Source organism: Pleurodeles waltl, chromosome 9 (assembly GCF_031143425.1).
Source record: "Pleurodeles waltl isolate 20211129_DDA chromosome 9, aPleWal1.hap1.20221129, whole genome shotgun sequence".
Classification (NCBI taxonomy): domain Eukaryota; kingdom Metazoa; phylum Chordata; class Amphibia; order Caudata; family Salamandridae; genus Pleurodeles; species Pleurodeles waltl.
The window spans coordinates 153,101,875-153,121,710 of NC_090448.1; the positions used below are offsets into that span (position 1 = coordinate 153,101,875).

General features: G+C 41.9%; 1 protein-coding gene across 2 annotated transcripts in view; it reads left to right on the forward strand.

Annotated features, from left to right (window-relative positions):
- Nucleotides 1-19,836, forward strand: part of CCDC66 (coiled-coil domain containing 66) — a 236,185-nt gene that overhangs the window by 13,935 nt on the left and 202,414 nt on the right. For both annotated transcript variants that reach the window (XM_069206457.1, XM_069206458.1), the window contains exons 2-3: nt 4,312-4,376; nt 6,141-6,166. In XM_069206457.1, the coding sequence (XP_069062558.1) occupies nt 4,312-4,376; nt 6,141-6,166 (91 nt within the window). The remainder of the gene's footprint in view (nt 1-4,311; nt 4,377-6,140; nt 6,167-19,836) is intronic.

Below are 19,836 nucleotides of genomic sequence, written 5' to 3' on the forward strand. Positions count from 1 at the left end.
TGTCACTTTTTTTTTTACCAGGCTGCCTCTCCTTCCAAATACCCCAGTGACAAAACTCATGAAACGTGGCTTCACTGCATCCTGTCTGATGCTAATAGAAACTTAACAATTTACATCTGTGCTCTTTCTCCCTCCCAAGCCACTCTGGTCCACTTGTCAGGCAACAGATCTTCAGTGGCCTTATTGTAATAAATCCTAAATTGCACTGTACTCTCCTTCAACCCTAAGAATTTGACTATCACTCAGCTGCCTACCCAATTCTATTTCAATGTGGGGAAAATAGTGCAGGTTTCTCGATGATGTGAAAGAATGGGAGAGAGACAGTATTGTAAATCCAATGTGAAGTATTTCAGTTAAACCTCAATGAAAAATTAGGAGTTTGAGTGGTAAGGCAGTACCCATCACCATGCGGTGCCGCAAAGTATTATGACTACCAATATGACTGCTATCATTTTTTTCTGTTCTAAAATGCACTTTTCAGAGAAGAACATGAGGGAATGTGACCTAAGAGAGGCATGGATCTATGCATCCTAAACAAGTTATCCTTGGCTGTTTGCCTTATCTCCCACAGAAAGGGTGCTTTTAGCAATTTAGTTTAGAAGCGAAGTGCTTCTTCCCCTTTCAGTCACCTGGCTGGTGGTTTGCTCACAAAGGTAGGAGCCTGGCTCCTACTACTAGGCTGCTATGGTGTGTGAAGCAAGCACACTAGTTAGATTTGTAATGGCTTACTTTTTCAGAATGATGGCTCAAGGGACAGAAAGTTCCTTAGCACATTTTTGCGTTAGGATTCATGGTGGGGCACAGCACTATTCCTTGATATGACATCAGGAAGGCACATAGAGTTCTTACTTCAGCCTAATTTCTGTACAAAGCCTGACTCCACGGTGACTAGAAAACTGGGAGAGTAATGTGTATGCAGATTCCAGAAGGTGATCGAGTTGAGAGATTGGTGGGAAACAGTTGTTTTAAGATGAAGGAAAAATAGGGCAATGTCTTGCTATTTTGCATTCCTGAGGCTCACTTTTTTGGCCACCCTAATTTCCTCTTAATTTGCATGTCTTTTTGTATTTTCTTCTTATTCCTTAATGTATCTCCCTCGTTATCTCTTACACTCTGCTTCATCATCCCTGTCCACGTAAATTGTCTCATCTAGCACATGCCTCATTTTCCTACTTTTGCATGCTTTTTCCTCGTCTCTTTGATGGAAAATGTGATAAAATTGACATGAATCGGGGAGTCTCCCCTCATCCCCCAACTCATTATCTAGTTTTGTCTTACCCTCTCATCCTTCTTGTTGCGTTTTCTGCCTCTCACATGAGCACAATTCTTCAGTTTGACTCCTGGATCTTCTCCCATAAATGTCTGATTCTTGTCTTGTCCTGCCTACCACATTCACCTACTCCCATCACTGCTCGGTGTCCATTACTGCTTTCTCAATTTTCTCTTTCTTTGATGTAGCTTCATTCTCTGCCTCAACCCATCTTTCATAACATGTTTCTCAGCACTGCTCATTTTCCATCAGGGCTTTATTTCTCTCCACACCCCTTCCCTCCTCTCATATCACTTGTCAAGACCATTGTTTTCCATTCCTAACTCACTCTTTTCACTTTCTTGTGCCATGTTCAAAATGGTGCTCAAAAGTCACTTTTTGCAACTTAAAGTGGGCGATATCACCCTTGCCTTCCAGTACCTACATATGTTTCATGCCTGTATTACCCATTACCTAATAATACATATCATTTAACTGTGCACCTTTGGGAATCTCTACCAATCCACCAACACGATTAACACATACAAATACTTTTTTTTTTTTTTTTTTTGCTTAAACAAGAGTAACAGCCCTGTCCTTGTTGTGTCATCAATGGTATGTAAAGCGTTCATGTTTGAAATGTTGCTGTTCTCAAGTAAATAGGTGATAACTGTAGCTAGATCAAGTACAGTTTATACCAAAAGTTTCACTACACACAGGAGGGAAATTGCTTCTGTGGTCTGGGAGCCCTCTACACATTGTACTTAGTAATCTACTAATGCAGCAGGAGGAACAGAGTCACTCCCTGTGCAGCATTTTTTTATCGGTTGAACCATATTTAGTCAGGGGGGTGGAATTTAATAAAATATCTACTTGTCTATGGGACAGGTTGCTTCTTAAATCTACTTGTCCTGTGAAAAAAAAAATAAAAAAAATCTACTTGTCCCTTTGGTGCCATGTAGTGCAGCGACAGATTATGGCAGCAGTCTCATTCTGTAAGAGCTCTGATACAAGCCTCTCTGATTCTGCCAGGGCTACTATTATAGTAGGGCTTGAATACTTGCAATTTCCATCCCTACTATAGCAATTACCTTATTTTGCCACCTTTCCGCAAATCTACATACTGGGGCTTGAAGAAGCAGTAAGCAATCCAGCCCTGGAACTATTGCATGTTTTAAGGATTTTCACCATCTCTTTAATCTTTTCCCATAATGAGAAAGGTTGGAAATTTACCTCTGACAATGGCAGAAGTACTTCCATAGTTGGGGGAAAAAAGTAATTGGAGGGAAAGTGAACTTGTAAACGCTCAATAGATTTTCACATGAGCAAATCTACATATGTATATTTGCCCATGCTAAAATACACTTCACAAATATTTTCTAGGAGTACGATTTCCTGATCTACTTCTGTAAGTTCTTGTGAATTCATGAAAGCCACTAATCAAATACATATACTGTGGGTGCACTTTTGTGACTTTCTTTAAGAATTGGGTCCCTAATTAGGTCTGGTGTTAACAAAGACATTTTGTTTTTATTAAACTTCTATTTCTCTATCTATTGGCTGGCTTTACTGTGACTGATAGCATTCTTCTCTTCCACAAGGAGCATATTGGCAAACAAAGTATTTTTGTTCAGTGCCAGGAACTACTGTGGAAATCAGTGGCCTAACAAAACTGGAGGAGTTCGCCCTACAATGAACAGGGAAGCCCCCCCCACCCCCCAGACTCAGGGCAGGTAGTGTGCTGAGGGGGCCCCCTGGATGGGGGCTGCAGGCCTTTGTTACGCCACTGGTGGCAATGTGTGCTTTTTTGAGACCAAATACTTTTTTTCTTTTTGCCAGTGTTTGTTACAATGGTAAGGGCCTGGCAGCTCCCACAACAATAGTGTTACAAAAGTCATTTCAAAACAAGGCACGCTCTGACGAAACCAAAAGACTCACTAAAATGTCAGATAATTTGGCTTTGCCAGTGCTTGTTTGTTTTCATGCTTCCCATAATCCTGTTGAAAATGGTTAAACTGATTTTTCCATTAGGAATATTTTTGGGGAAATAGAAGCATGCATCAACACATTTTACTAAATGACTCTTCAAAGAAATAGCACCTAAGGTTTCATAGTAGCGAAACTACTTGTGTTTTTTCCTGAACATTTTATTTTAAAAGCAAAGAATAATCACTCTTCTTTACAAGCTTCTGCTAACATGTGCATCTAATCAGAGAACATTCTGAGAGCATTGTACTTAACCTCATATTGTTAAACTTTTCAAACGTGTGTACACTCTTGTTGCCCTTGACCCCAAACAATATTTCCCGGCTATAGGAATTCCCCATCCCTACTTAGTATAGCTCATGGCAAATAATCTTATAGCTACCTGTGTTTCCAGTGATCAGCAACTTAAAAGAAAAGGTCAGACCCAGGTGGGCTGCTTCTTGTTCCAAAATGAGATGTTTTAGATCATCCCATACCTAGGCTTCAGAAGGATTTACTAGAATTTGTCGGCAAACTGTGGAGCACGCACAATTTGCAGACAAATCCTGCATGTCTCTAAAACTTAGACATTCCGTGAAATTTGGAAAGGGCTTAAAAGATTGAGGAGTTAAACAATTCTTTTTCCAAATTTCCTGACATAAACTGTCTTGCAATTTTCTTTCTTCGACTCTTAAAAATGCATTGCTTGATACAAACACGCCCGTGATTTATTTTCCAAAAAATAGGACATCACACTTTTTTTCTAAAAAAAAAAAAATAAATAATAATAATTAAAAAAAATAGATTACATTTGTAATTGAAACTATCTGGTATTTCCATTGGTACTTGTCTTCTTGATAACCATGCTACTTTATTTCTCTGCGGCAATATGTATTACAGCTTCTAATTGCAGTTTGTGTGGCTGTATTTCTTCACTGTAACATAACGCAAGCAGATGTTAAAAATGATTTTTTCCCTGATGGACTGTACGCTAAGAAAGTACTGCCTGACAAAATTGTTCATAATAACCTCAACAAACAAAGATTTATATGATACTTTTGCTTAATCAGTGCATTGTCTCTTCTTTCTTTTTACAGTGATGGTTTAAAGCTTGAAACTCAAATATTGAATGGTAAACCCAAGCTAATTGTAGCACCATGTGGTAAGGCGAAATCATATTTTTCCTATTTCCTTGTTTTATTAAATAATTCCTAGTAATTCATTCTTCTGAAAAATGTTTTTAGAAATAGACTACTAATTTTGCACACTGTGTTTTAAAAAAAAAAAAAAAAAAGGTTTAAGTCTGGTTCAAAACACTTAAGTGGTTCAAGTCTGCCATTTTGTCCACCTTAATGTACTTCTGGGGTGTAGTGTTTCATGTATTTTGACTCTGGTATGGAGAGTGGCAGATGATAGCATCACCTATGGCAGTTCTTAATCTACTTGCATGGTATAAATCCATATTCAATCCACTTTTATTAGCTCCAGAATGTGTATAGTTGGCTATTAAAAGCAGATAATCGCCCCTTTCATGCAGCTTCTTGTCAGCATTGTACATGGGTATTATGCTAGGCAGCCACCTAACATTTGACCTTTGTTAAATGCATTATTAGGACTATCTTGGGTAGAAAACTATGTTGGAAAATTCCCTGATTAAATAAAAACCTAAAACAGGTGTTTTTTTAATAACGGAAGTTTTATGTGGAACTCATAAAACAATCACAGGATTTGTAACTAGATGTAATATTTTTTTTAATAGAGTATGGTGAAAACTGTGATTTTATAGCATATTTTCCAAGCACCCTGCCATGTGTGTTGTTGGGCCATAGTTAGAATATTGGTTCATCTAGTTTTACAATACTAAAACTAGCACCATAATAAGAAAACAAACTTAATATTTAATCAAACATTTTAGTATGATGTAAAGTGCTATGTGATGGGCACTTTGCCCCAAGTATTTTAGGACTGAAGTTCTAATAGCAATATTTTAGTTCAATTTATTGCAGACAATACAGGCTGGTTGGTATTTGAGACCTGGATTATGAATAAAAGAGTAAGATTTGATATCATCTTGTAACCTTATTTCCTTAGTAAGAAGCAGTTCCACTTTTGGCACACACACACAGAAATATTTGACTATATGAGTAACGCACATGCTAGGATTATTGCAGTAGTATAGGTATTGTAAGTCATATATTTTGTGATTTTAAAAAATTGGGGCACCAGGATAGTCTATTTGACTCACTAAAGTTGGTAGGGAGATTGACTTGATAGGGGTGGGTGGGGTGTGAGAGCACTGCATCTAAACTTTGTTTCATAACGTTTAGAATAAAACTGAATTCCTGCAGGTAAAAATAAAAGTGCCACTGCACAGGTGTTTAATAGTATCCTGAAAAAACGTGCCAAAGGTCTCAAAGTAAAGCTTCATTGAAGGATTGGGTGGTGAACATAGTGGTCTTGTTTAAACAAGAGGATGTGATGTACAAATGGAAAAAATGATTCGCTAAATTATAAGCTTATCTTCGGGACTTCATTAAGTTAAATTGTTGGTAACGTAGCAGATCACCTTGTGCTATGTGTATGAGCTAGAATTATTTGTATCCTCTTCCTCTGTGTTACTACTTGTATGTTAATATTTATTGAAAGGGTAAGGATTTCTGTATATGAGTGATGAGGTTGCAGTGGGTTGTGTGAAGTTAATGTGTAATGATTGCTGATAGTGTTTTGGCTTCCTTTAATGGCCCTGGGTTGTATTGCTGTTCAAATGTCCTGTGTTTTTTTTTTATGAGATATTTGCTAAAATAATGCTTATCTATCATATGACAGAGTTCATTTGTATGTTTCCAGTTGATATTTGAAGAATGTTTTGCTATTAGGAAAATTGTGCCTTGTATTATTCTCACTGAGTACATTTATACCCTTGCAGCAAAAGAATCAAAGAACCACAAGTTGGTAAGTTGGACCTTTTTTGAGTTTTACCTTCATTTTTACTCTAAAGTTTTGTTCTTAACCCATAAAGCAAAGGTTTTAGTAAAAAACGGAGGCTTTTCCCTTTTTTCCCCCTTGAGTCTGAACATATTTGTTCACCATAGAACCATTGATAACTGTTTCTTTCTTACATAAGTACAAACAATGCTTTCCTCCCTGGGACGTTGAGGATGAGGAGTATGAATCAGAAAGGCTTTGAGCTAAGAGTCTGACTCTGTTTCCTTACAATGGTAAATAAAAACAAGGGTTCTTTCGTCTTATGTAGGACCATATTTCTTATATGTATTTATCTTCATCCTTCCATCTAGCTTTTGTGCTGATAGTCATGTCATTTATCACCTGCAGTTCAATGTTAGTCCTTCAGTTTAAAGTCTGTGTTCCTCAGTGAACTTCTGGTGTCCTGCAGGCTTTAGAAATCACATGTGGAGCCACTAATAAATCTACGTTAATAGCCCATGAAGAAAGAGAAAAGAGAATCCAGGACCAGATTCTGAAAGGCCAATACAACCCTGGTTTTCACCTAAGCACATATGCTTGTCTGAGCCCAGTGCATACACTTGGCTGCGAGTCCCAGTACCAAAGGAAACTGCCTCCATTATGTGCTCTTGTTGGCAGAGTGCGCATGAAGTGCAGCACATACATGCCGAGGGGTGTTTTATCTACTGTTGTGAGCTTATGTGCATGTACCTAAATGTTGAAGGATATTTGTATATCCCTCTTATGGCTAGTTGGGGTATTCAGATTGCACCAGTTCCCATGGGTGTCTCCAAGTTTATGAAAGCGTGCTTGTCTCTACGTTTAGCAGTAAGTAAAGAGGAGGGCATGCTGTGGTTAGAAGATAGTATAGACTAGAAAGTGCAGTAAGACTGTTGCATCAATGTCCTGTGTTGTGGATTTTACCTTTACACCCTTACAAAAAGAAATTGGTCTTTTTGTTGTCTGTATTGTTACTGTAAGTAGTAAAGATGTTATAAGTGTAATGCTTGCCTTCACTCCTGAGAATGATGCTTTGGAAGATAAAAGCATTGCCCCTGGTTTCCCGCAAAGTTTGTTAGAAATGCTGCATCTAGAGGAACTGAATACAGGATTTAAACTGTGTCTACCTATTGGAAAATGCTGAATCGGAGGAAAAAAGGGGCCTCTGATTACCAACAAACGGAGGAGAGATGTAATTAGTTTTGATGTTCTCTTTTAACAGTTAACCTTAACATCCAGGTGGACCATGTAAATATATTAGGAGTTCGTGATGGTAGAGCCATCATAAAGCACTCATCAGTGAAAGAAGTCCTCCATTCACAGTAGAGTTTGAGAAGGATCAACAGCCTAATTCTTATCTCATAGAAAAAAGGCACAAATGTTCAGATACAATATTAATCTTATTTGTTGTTTCTGTGTTCTTATATTGTAATTGGATATTTTTTAACTGCACTTTTTTTTTGTTACTTGGGGAAAGAAGTAATCATTACATTTGAAGTCAACTGGCAAGCAATTATCCTGAGCTGACTGACTGTTGCAAAGTAGCCTCTTATTCAAGCTCTACCTATTTCTGTCATGGGTATCCTATTAAGTTTTTTGTGGATGCAACTGTAGGAGGTAGAGGGCTCATAAAACTGTCCTGTAATATTGACATTCCATTTTTTTAAGGCCCAACTTTGAAAATATCACCCCTGTGTCTAGATTCTGTTAGGACTGACATCAATTCCATTTGCCCTTACTCTTCCTTTTGGCTTGTGTATTTTCACAAACTCAATTTGGGGATGTGGAGGAGGACCAATGTTAACTGGTCAAGTGTAGGTCTGGAGCTGCCTGTATTGCACCAGAATTACCTCCACTTTCGTCAGAGGGTACTTGTAATTTTGGTCTGTAAATGGACCCAAAATCTTCCCGTGGGCAGTTCATACACTTTTACTCTGGGACTTCACCTTCATGGTACTGAAATTGTAGACCACTACAGAAATGCAATAATCTATTTCCGGTATATCAACTGTGGTTTATTGAAAAAACAAATTATTTGTTATAGTTGTGCTTTGCAATATATGCTGTTAACTTTTTCTTTTCAAGCCACCCTTTGCGATGGGGCCTTTATTATTCCCTCATTAATTGTTAGTTTGGTTGGGATGGCATATGTCTTTTTAGTATAGTCTTTGGAGTAAGACTTAAACTTTACCATATTTTGCTTGGTTGTCTCTCTGTTCCTTTTTGGCTCCTTATGCTACTACACGTAGTAAAAAATTGATTGGCAAGGGTTCCTATTTTTATCCCTTAACCAGTAGTAGTTTATCACCGAAGTAATCTGCATCTAAAATGCTAATTCTCTTGGGCATTAATGCTTTGGAACTTTCTGCTATAAGAAAAACAAGTCAGCCAATGTACTCTGCACCCCACCTGATCTGGGTACACCTTCTTCAAAACTAAAATTTCTACTACCTGGCAGTGTGCTAGGACATGCAGTTTAGTTTTTCATGTATTCAGACTCCCTTGTGGGTCTGTTTTTCTGCCACTCATTTCTTAATGTGACGTTCCCACAGGTGTATCATCAAACTTACTGTTTCCATAAAGCTGGGTGAGGCCTCCACTGGTTCCATTTTGAAAATTTTAGTTGGTGGTGGGGGGTGGGGAGCCAGGGGGGTAGGGGGTGAGGGAGAGGGGGAGAGTCAGGTCACAACTACTTGGTGTACTTGTAACCAGACTTTGCCACATGCACAATTTGTTCTTCAGTTTAAGCCTCCAGAGTTGCCATAAATCAATATGTATCATCTTTCCAAGCAAGAGTATAGATGATTTGCAGACAGACAATGCATTTATGAGACTACAAACAAATAATTAGAGAGTGTTAGAAATGGGGTCTTTGGTTGGCAGTCAGGTTACCCCCTGTCCAAGCAAGGACCCTCACTCTAGTCAGGATAAGTCGCACACAATCCAAATTATCCGGTACCCACCCTCTGGTAGCTTGGCACTGAGCAGTCAGTCTCAACTTAGAAGGCAAAGTGTAAAGTATTTGTGCAATAAATCGTACACTAATACCATATAGCACCACAAAAATACACCACACAGTGTTAAGAAAAAAAATTAAAACATTATCTGATAAGATACAGGTCAAAACGATAAAAATGCAATAAGTATGTTGAGATATCACTGAAAAATGATATCAAGTGTCTTAAGTCTTTTAAAAGCAAACAAAGTCTCTTTCAAGCACAAAGTACCTGGTTTGCGTGAAAAATCTCTGCAAAGAATTGCAAAGGAGGAGATGCGTGGAAACAAAGGGTGTGTGCGTCGATTTCTCGGGCCACACATGGCGATGCGTTGTTCAGTTTTCACGCAGGGACGGCTGTGCGTTGATTTCCGGTGCTCGGTCGTGGATCCTCTTCGGGTTGCAGGGGTTTCAGACTCCTCGGGGATGATGCGTGGATTTCCTGCACTGGCAGGACAAAGTCACAGGAGCTGTGTCGATCCACTTGGCGTTGTGTCAAATTTTTCTACCGCACGGCCGGCACTGCATCGATCCTCTCTGGAAGTTAGGCTGCATTGTTTCGGCTCGGCTGTGCGTTGATCCAGTGGACCGTGTGCCCAATTTATGGTCGCTATGCTGGCGCTGCGTCGATCTTCTCGTTGCGAAGTCGGGATGCATCGTTCCGGTTCAGCGTGCGGTGAAATTTTCACTGCGGTGCAGGCTGTGCGTCGAATTTTGCCGCACAAGGAGTCCTTCTTATAGAGATGAAGTCTTTTTGGTCCTGAGACTTCAGGGAACAGGAGGAAAGCTCTATCCAAGCCCTTGGAGAGCACTTCCTCACCACAGCCATAGAGCAGCAAGGCAGCAGGGCAACAGCAAGGCAGCAGTCCTTCACAGAAAGCAGACAGGTGAGTCCTTTGGGCAGCCAGGCAGTTCTTCTTGGCAGAATGCAGGTTCTGGTTCAAGTTTCTTCTCCAGGAAGTGTCTGACTTGGTAGGGGCAGAGGCCCTGTTTATATACCCAAGTGTGCCTTTGAAGTGGGGGAGACTTCAAAGAGTGGCTTAGAAGTGCACAAGGTCCCCTTTCAGTTCAATCCTGTCTACCAGGGTCCCAGTAGGGGGCGTGGCAGTCCTTTGTGTGAGGGCAGGCTACTGTCCTTTGACATGCAAATGTCAGGCCCTCCACCCTCCCAGTCCAGGAAGACCCATTCAAAATTCAGATGTATGCAAGTGATGTTGAGTATCCTGTGTTTGGGGTGTGTCTGAGTGAATGCACAAGGAGCTGTCAACTAAACCCAGCCAGACGTGGATTGTAAGGCACAGAAAGATTTAAGTGCAGAGAAATGCTCACTTTCTAAAAGTGGCTTTTCTAAAATAGTAATATTAAATCACCATTCTGACCATACTAATTCTGATCTTCCTACTTCTTTAAGATCAGCAGTTACCACTCAAACAATATATGAGGGAAGCCTCAATGTTAGCCTATAAAGGGAGCAGGACTCACGGCAGTGTAAAAACGAATTTAGGAGTTTTACACTACCAGGACATGTAAACTACACAGGTACATGCCCTGACTTTTGCCTACACAGCACCCTGCCCTATGGGTGTGTCTGATATGTAGAAAAAGGAGTTTTAGGCTTGTCAAGTAATTTTAAATGCCAAGTCGAATTGGCAGTGATACTGCACACACAGGCCTTGTAATTTCAGGCCTGAGAGCAGGTTAAGGGCTACTTAAGTGGGTGGCACAATCGGTGCTGCAGGCCCACTAGTAGCATCTAATGAAAAGGCCCTGGGCACATATAGTGCACTCTACTAGGGACTTATAAGTACATTTAAATAGTCCAATTGGGTATGATCCAATGTTACCATGTTTAGAGGGAGAGAATATATGCATTTTAGCACTGGTTAGCACTGGTTAGCAGTGGTAAAGTGCACAGAGTCGTAAAACCAGCAAAAACAGTATCTAAAAAGTGGAGGGAGGCAGGCAAAAAGTTAGGGGTGACCACCTTAAGGCTGTCAGTTCTAACAGAGAGGTTTTCTTGTTTACTTCATTATGGATCTTCAGAGATGCACAGATGCCTAGCGTCAGGTGGGGGCACTGATTGGGGGGGGGATTAATAGGTGCTGAAAGTGGGGAATGGCTTCTTGCCTACTCTATGTATGGTGTGTATTATTTGCCACTACTTTTCAAAAGAATGTCATTCTTTTATGTTTTATTTTATAGTGGTTGTTATTCGTGCTGTCCTGAAATCCTGGTGTAGTGATCTACAGAGAACATATAATTACATTTTACAACATGCTAGTTGCAGACACTTGTAGCCATATACGTAGTTAGTTTACTAGGAACACATTAATAGATTCTAAGGGGCAATGAAGGATTAGTATATGGGCAGATGTTACAAAGTGTGTCAGAATCCATGTAACCTGTGAAGGCTACCCAGTATACCTTTATAAACAATTAAGGGTTGCAGAATAAAGAATAACAAAGGAGGAATTTTGCTTTCTTTTTTGAATGTCAGACAAAGTTAGTTTCCCCTATTTTCTTGCCTTGAGGATATCCAGTATAAGCAACTTTAAGCTGCAGATATGGCAAGTACTGCCACAAAAGGGAACTTTTTCAGTCCGGTATTTGGACATGCTGACGTGTTTTGCTTGTACAAAGGAGAGCCAACTGATCCTTAGTTGGAAGGAATTATGGCTGAGCTTTTGTTTGTGATCATCGAGGTCTCATTGTGGAAGAAATAAGGGTCTGAGGAGAAGGCTTTTATAGTTCACACTGCCCCATTATTGTGGGATGAGGCAACAGCTTCCGCGGTTTAGAATACATGTTTGTTTTGGGAAGAAAGGCAGGATTCTCTGCAGGAGCCTGATTAGGTACCACACAATATGCTGTTTGAATGACCGTGACATGTTGATGCAGAAGATCAGGAACTTGACATTTGTGATTGTGAAGTGGAATGAGAATTGTTCCTAACTATTGTGTAGGGAAGCTTCAATTCTGTTAAGGACATGCTTTAACTTCCTTCGTTTTAATTTACAGCAGCCCTTTTAAACATTTGAACATTAAAGAGGAAAAGGAAAAAACTACTAGTTCCAAGACTATCTAGGAACAGCACATAACAGCCAATCATGTAACAACAGTAGTCCTTAACAATATCCAATCCGGTTAGGCCATTGTCCATGTAGTCCTTCCTTCATGTCATGACCTCCTTTTTTGTTGCATGAGTCACTTCTCAATACTGCCCTCGCGGATCTTGCTTAGTTTTCTCCAATCCTAGTTTGACAAAGAAATGTTATCAGACCAGATCTTTTTCTGTTAAGAGAGGTTGCATCACAACTGCATTATTCAAGACAACGTTCGATATAATAGAAATCTGGAAAAACGTTACTTACTGAACAGGGTGGGATCCATAGAGAGAAAAGGTTTTTGACGGGCAGGATAATCGTCACCTCTGTGCCCTTAATAGAACTGAAACTTTCCCACACAATAGTTAGGAACAATTGTCATTCTATGTTGAGACCGGAGGCGGGGATTATGCTAGCTTAAAGCTTGTTCACCACCAAGTGAGCCATATCCAGTGCCAGAACCTCTTAAAGGTTGACTCTGAGGACCATTCTGCTGCATTTATTATATCCTCCATATTGAGCACCAAGGGAAAAGGCTTTAGAGGCCGTAGCTCCTCTAGCTGAATGAGCACCAAAGGCCGTTGGGTCGATTCCAGCTTCCTTCATCACCCAACAAATCCACTGAGCAATGGTGGGGGGGAAACACTGCCTGGTGTTTTCCACAGTGCAATTTGTAGCTGTCTCTTGCCAGGTGGTCTGAACTCCTCAGACATTTCCTCATGTGCTTTGTCGCACTAAGCCACACACGATTTCGAAAAAGCTGGATAAAAATAGTCTTAGTATTAGACTCAGTACTTCTACAAATAGTAAACACTCCTGAAGGGGAAAAACTCTGCCTGTGATGTCTAGGGCCCGAATATAGGAAACCTGCCTGCAGGACGCAAGTCATAACAACATTGCCAATTTTTCTGAAAGCTCCTTGTATGAGAGGAGCTTGTTTGGTTGCCTGGACAAAAATAGACTGAGTACTTGATTGACATCCTAGAGCACCGAATATATCGGTGCCGGGGAAAGAGACAGGCAAATCCCTCTAAGGAGGCGACAGACAGAACGGGGTTATCCTTCCAACCCCCACCCCCAGGGGAGTCTTACTCTGGGGTGTAGCCCGCCAAGATGGCTGAACGAAAGATATTGATGGATCAATAGGCCAACCCGTCACTCACCAAAGAAATTGAATACATGAACTGTGCCTGTGACCACGAGATCTACACACCTTTGCAAACACCAATATGTCCTTCGAGTCCAAGCTGACTTGTACGACTTGATGGTGCTGTCTGCCCATGCTTTTGAAAGGAGATCTTCAGCCTGTCTCAAAAGTCCCAGGGCCAAGCAGCGTCCCCTATAATCTGCCAAACCATGAGGACCAAGGAGCTCTCCAACACCATCCTGTGTGTGAGATTCTCTGGACTGAGAAGATGAGGAAACAGGGGAGTAGGATTGGAGAATCCCTAGAAAGTTCCAGAAGAACTGGAAACCATACTTGAGACCTCCAGACCGGGGTGCTCTGCCTGCTGTCACCGGATCTGGGCTGAGATCATCTTGAAGAATGCCTCCGGATCTGATCTCCAGCTGAAGAACCTGAGAAACTGGTGGACCAGTGTGGATGCAAACAGGTGTACTGAAAATTGAACTCACCGTGTCTGGATGTTGACAAACACGTCCTGATGGAGTTCCTGACTACTAAAGTCCCTTAAATGGAGGGAGTTCCAGTCCGCCACTTGATTCGCCTAACCTGTAAAGGACTCTGCTGTGACCGAAACCTGGTGGTCTAGGCAGTACTGCCAAATAAATGGTCGCCAGGTCTGAAAGGACCTTGGATCATATACCCCCCAGATGGTTGATGTATCAGATGGCCAAGACATTGTACATCTTGAGAAGAACACATGACTGGAACATGTCCTTCGTCCAGCACTTCACCGCGAAGGAGCCAGCCAGGAGTTCTAAGCAGTTGATGTGCAGACTTTGTTCCTGGAGGGACCATGGACCCCCTGTGGAAAAGTTGCCACGTCATGTGCCCCAACCTGATCTTCTGGCGGCTGACTTTATAATGAGATCTGAGACTGACTCAGAAATAGCTCTCCCATTCCACGCTTCCATGTGAGAAAGCCACCATGAGATCTCCTCCCTCGTCTCTTTCGTGATGGATGCCACCTGGGAATACATGAGTCCCTTGCACAGATGGGAGACTTTGAGCCTCTGGAGGGCCAATAATGAAGAGGGCTCAGGAAGATGGCTTGAATAGAATACTACAGGAGCCCCAGAAGCTGGGTGATCTGCTGCAAAGAAATGCGAGGTTTTGCCAAGGTTCTCCGAAGCTCGTGCCTTACTTTTTATGATCTTCCACATTGGAAGGCTGAGCAAGGATGTGGTTGAGTTTATCACAAACCCCAAGAACATTGTCTTCTGGGAGGAAGCTTAAAGGTATTTTCATTTATTGATCACAAACCCCAAACTTTCCAGAAGGATTATTGGGGTCTGCAACGGGAACGGCAGCGAATGTCGTCCAGGTACACAAGAAGACGAGTCCCTTACATCCGAAGGTGCTCCACCGCTGGTTTTAGAACCTTGGTAAAGCACCAAGGGGCGGAGGAAAGCCCAAAGGGAAATCTTAATCTCGAACGCTTGCTGGCACCTGCGGAACTGGATGAATTTTCAGTGAGGAGGGATGATTGGGACAGATGGATCTGCATCCTTAAGTTCTGGACAGACCATCCAATGGAATGGTCGAAGTACGTCCCGTAGGAGGTAGATGCCCTCCATTTTTAAATGCAGGTAGACCTGCCATTCGTTGAACTCCTGTAAGTTGACCTTGGGACGTAGGCCTCCCTCCGCTTTGTGAACTAGAAAAAGGTTGCTGACAAAACCGTTGGTGGATAGAAGAAGGCTGAATAGCTCCCTTCTCCAAGAGAGAAAATACTGCGTCTATGAGGGCGCCCTCTTGTGAGGAAAATTAGACTAGTCTGGGTTCAGAGGCCTGAGATGGGGTACCATAAAACTCTGTTTGGAAACCCTGCATCGTTTGCAGAACCCACATGTGTCCAGTGATAGCCCTCAAATTGTGGAGACAAAGCCCCTACTGCAGCCGGACCCTTAGAAACCCCAGGTGGAAAAAACCTGTTCAATGGATACTTTGGCTTTTTTCAAGAGAGGTGAGTGTGTTCACAAATTTCCATAGTTGTTTTATGAAGGGTTCCCCAAAGAGCCTCCCCTAGGCCACCACACTTGCCTCTGAAGAGGCATGGCCCTAAGCTTCGGGTCCACCTTTATCATCTAGGAGCACCGCTCTCCATGGAAAGTGCACATTTGGTGTTACGTAAAAATATAACTGCCCTCTGCGCCCATCCTGAGAGTACTTCAGGGGAGATCAAGGACCTCCAAAGGCTTGGCATCCTCAGGCATATCCAGGATCTTAGGTAATGAGCCAATAGCATCTAAAAGTTTGTCCCGACAAGCTCTACAAGACCTGTCTATGCCTTTTTTGGGGTACATCATGAACTTTGCCTAGAAGGTAGCCATTTTCAAATCTATCTCTGGTGTTGGGGAGACTTTGCGTCCAAGGTAAGACCTGGGCACTCCACTTGTAGACAGCTATGCAACTCTTTATCCAAAGGTTTGTGGAGGCGGTTGGCCACATATTGTGCCACCTTGTCTCCGGGCACCCATTTAGATCGGAATAGAGGATCTCATTGGGGTCCAGCATATCATTCACCTCCCACATCGGGAGCTTCTGGGGGAGGTGCCACGGCCTAAAGGATCCTGCCTCATCATCCGAGTGCGAATCATCATCCTGTGGGGAAGGGAGTTGTGGAGGCGGGGTTCCAGAGGTCCTGCTGAGTCGGCAGAGGGTAATGTAGGAAGATTATGGGTAAAGAAGGCCTGCTTAAGGCGGGCAAAGGTGTTGTGGTCTACACCCTCTTCCTGTGGGTGCTTTGCTGGCGTGGTGCTGAAATCCATCAGGTGCATCCTGAGTTCTCTTTGCACATTCACACACAATCAGGTGTGCCAGCCGTTGTTCCATGGGACCTAAGGCCTTATCTACAGTCCTATAAATGGAAGCATCCACGGCCTCATAAATGTCCTCAGCCCAGGCAAGGTACATCGAGGGGTCCCCATACATGTCAAATACATGTCCGCTGGGGCTGCCATTATGGAAGTTGAGGGAATATGCTCCACTGGGATATATGACTATAGTTTCAGGAATTAGGCCTGAAGTAATATTAGGGACACTTGCTGAGCAATGCGGGCAGCCAGAGGACTGCTATTAAGGCACTGGTGGTTCAGTCAAGAATTCCAATGTGGCATAGCAGCGTGTTTTTTTTTTTTTTTTTTTTTTTTTACGGGTCTCATTACAATAGGAAGTATTGGCCTGGAAGCATGTTTCCAGTATAAGGCCTAAATAAAGACACCTCCCTTACCCCCGCACATACTGCAAATACACAGAATTTAGCCAAGCAAAATAAAAATACACATTAAAAAAACTCACAAATGCTATACTATATTAAGGAAGGGGATAAATGTGACTTATCTAGGCTGCGAGCAGCGAAGAAAGAGGAGTCATGACATGAAGGAAGGACTACATGGGCGATGGCCTAACCTGATTGCATATTGTTAAGGACTACTTTTGTTACATGATTGGCCATTATGTGCTGTAGGAAGTTGGCTCTGTATAGACAATATCAAAATGAGATGTAGTGTGTACAGAGTCCAGGTGTTCCCCAGAGGCTTAACGGAGGCTCAAGTAGATAATGCTAATCCTCTCTTGTGTGGTAGTGCAGTCAAGCAGTTAGGCTTAGAGGAGGATAGTGTAAAGCATTTGTTGTACGCACAGTTACTTAATGGGGCACACACTCAATGACTAACTCCAGGCCAATTATTTTTATATAGCAAAAATATATTTTGTTACTTTTTATTACTAGAACCAAAAAGACCTTGTTACAGGTAAGTACATTTGCAAGTAAGTATCAAGCATATGTCTCAGTGACACTTTTAGATTTCACAAATAAAACAGTTTGCAGGCAAGTAACACTTCTCACTTTAAAAAAAGTTTGTGTGCAGTTTTTAGGTAGGTAGTCTTCTTACAGTACCAGTCTCCGGGGGGGTTAGGATGTCCACTGCTCAAGGTTTGGGATGACCCCAAACTTACACCACAGCAACACTGGGCCGGCTGAGGGCAGACGTCCATGTTTAAGTTAGGTTTAGAATGGGAGCCTATGGAGACTGGGGGCACTCGGAAACAGATCTGCTGGCAAGTAAGTACCCGCAACTTCAGAGGGCAGACTTGAGGGGCCTAGGTGAGCACCTAGGGAGGGCACAGGTCTAAAGGTTTGGTTAAAATACAGGGGGCATCTCCAAGATGTCCTCTGTGTAAATTGTACAATAAATCTAGCACTGGCATCAGTGTGGGTTTATTGTGCAGAGAAGTGTGATACCAAACGTCCCAGTTTTCAGTGAAGATCAGACAATGACTAACTCCGTCATGGAGCTGTGGTGTTCGTAATGACAAACTACCAGCCCATGTACTTAATATGGCCACACTGCACTTACAATGTCTAAGAATGGACTTAGACACTGTAGGGGCATATTGCTCATGCAGCTGTGCCCTCACCTGTGGTATAGTGCACCCTGCCTTAGGGCTGTAAGGCCTGCTAGAGGGGTGACTTAACTATGCCACAGGCAGTGGTTTGTGGGCATGGCATCCCGGAAGGGGTGCCATGTAGATTTTACAATTTTCCCCCCACCAGCACACACAATCTGCAATGGCAGTATGCATGTGCTTGGTGAGGGCGCCTTAGGGTGGCGCAATACATGCTGCATCTCTTGGGGACTGTCGCTGGTCACAGAGCCCTTAGTACCACTGGCACCTTTTACAAGGGATTTAGCGGTGGGCCAATTGTGGAGACAATGGTACAGTTTGGGGAAAGAACCCTGGTGCTGGGGCCTGGTTAGAAGGATCCCAGCACACTTCGTAGTCAAGTCAACATCAATATCATGAAAAACATTTAATGTTAAAAGGGCTGCTGTAAATAAGAGCGAAGGAAGTTAAAGCATAATCATCGCCTCTGGTCCTGACATAGAATCTGTTAAGCTTATTGCTTCATGATGATTTTTCAGTGTTCTGGTGAGACTAAACTCTGTTCTAAATTAATGTAGAATTAATGAAGAGACTAAATATTGCTGGAACAAGAACGGAGTCCCGGGAAACTCCATGTATGACATGGAGGGTGGCTGCTTTGTAATCTCTCTTAATGTATTGCAGATTGCATATTGGATAAAGAGGAGACCCCAATTAAGCACAGTTCTTGAATGTTCATGTCCCTGTAGATGGAGAGGGTGCCCAGTGGTCTTATTGTTAAACAGTAACAAAGGCCTGCAAAAAGAGAAGACAGGAGTCCCCTCTGATTTGCAGGGTGTCATTGGTGGCCTGCAATATTGAGGTGTAAATTATGAAATCTGGATGTAAGCCTGGCTGGTATGTCTCAGGCGATTGTAAAGATCTGTTTGGGGCTGAGGTTTCACTTTTGTAGCTCTTTTCCTTCATGAGCAAGGATGGGATTTAGCAGTTTATCAAAAAGGATGAGAAGGTGAATTTATGCAAGTGGAGCGTGTTGCATCATGCATTTCTAAGAGATAGGGATTTGTTGAATTAATGATGATAAGGGACGAAGGATTTGCCGGTAAGAACTCTGAGAAATAAGGGTCTTATTGTGGAATATTGTATTCATTGTGCTGATGGTGTTGGTGTTGCTTGACTCTTCATTGCGGGTAAGAGAGTAAAAAAGTGATGGAAACACATAGGTAAGTGCTTGAGTATTTTGCTTTCATTGTGATTCTTCTGCTGTTGTAATGATGTTTACAGTGGTGGTTGGCACCACTGTGTGTGATGCATGGGGAAACATTTGTGAAGGAAATGACAATTTTGAGGGTTAATTTTCATTGTGCTTTCTACAGAAAGTACAACGGTGTGGTTTGATGCACATTAAAAAGAATTCCTAGTACCTGTACTTGAAACTGTCTCTCAAGGGAATGTCAGGAAAAAAGTAAGGAGGGAGAGTTCTTGGTCACACCAGGCCTAACCACATATTCCAAATATGGTGCCAGAGCTATCAGGTATGACAGACCTATTGATGTTATGCACACACAGATTATTAATTCACTCTTGTGATAATACCTGTTAAGAGACACTGAAAAGCAATATACAGGGTATGGAATCGGAGGCTACAACTTCATTCACAAATGTTTGATGTGGATTAGTCTGAGATTGTGTGAACCATCACAAGTAGAGAATGTTTCCTGGTTAAGTAATTTCATATGTAAGTAGGGCACTTGTAAATGCCTTGATCACAAAATCACTGAAACATATTTGTTGTGTGATTTAAAGTGTAATAAGAAACCCGAAATCAGTGTGTATATATACAGTATAGTGAGCCTATTATGCTGCACTGGGTTCCACCTAAAGATTTTATAATTTTCCAAGCTTTTTTAAATGGTATGTGGGCCTGTCGTAAACACCAGCTGAAATGGCCATTCCAGCTAAATTGAAAAGGTTGTGCCCCAACAAT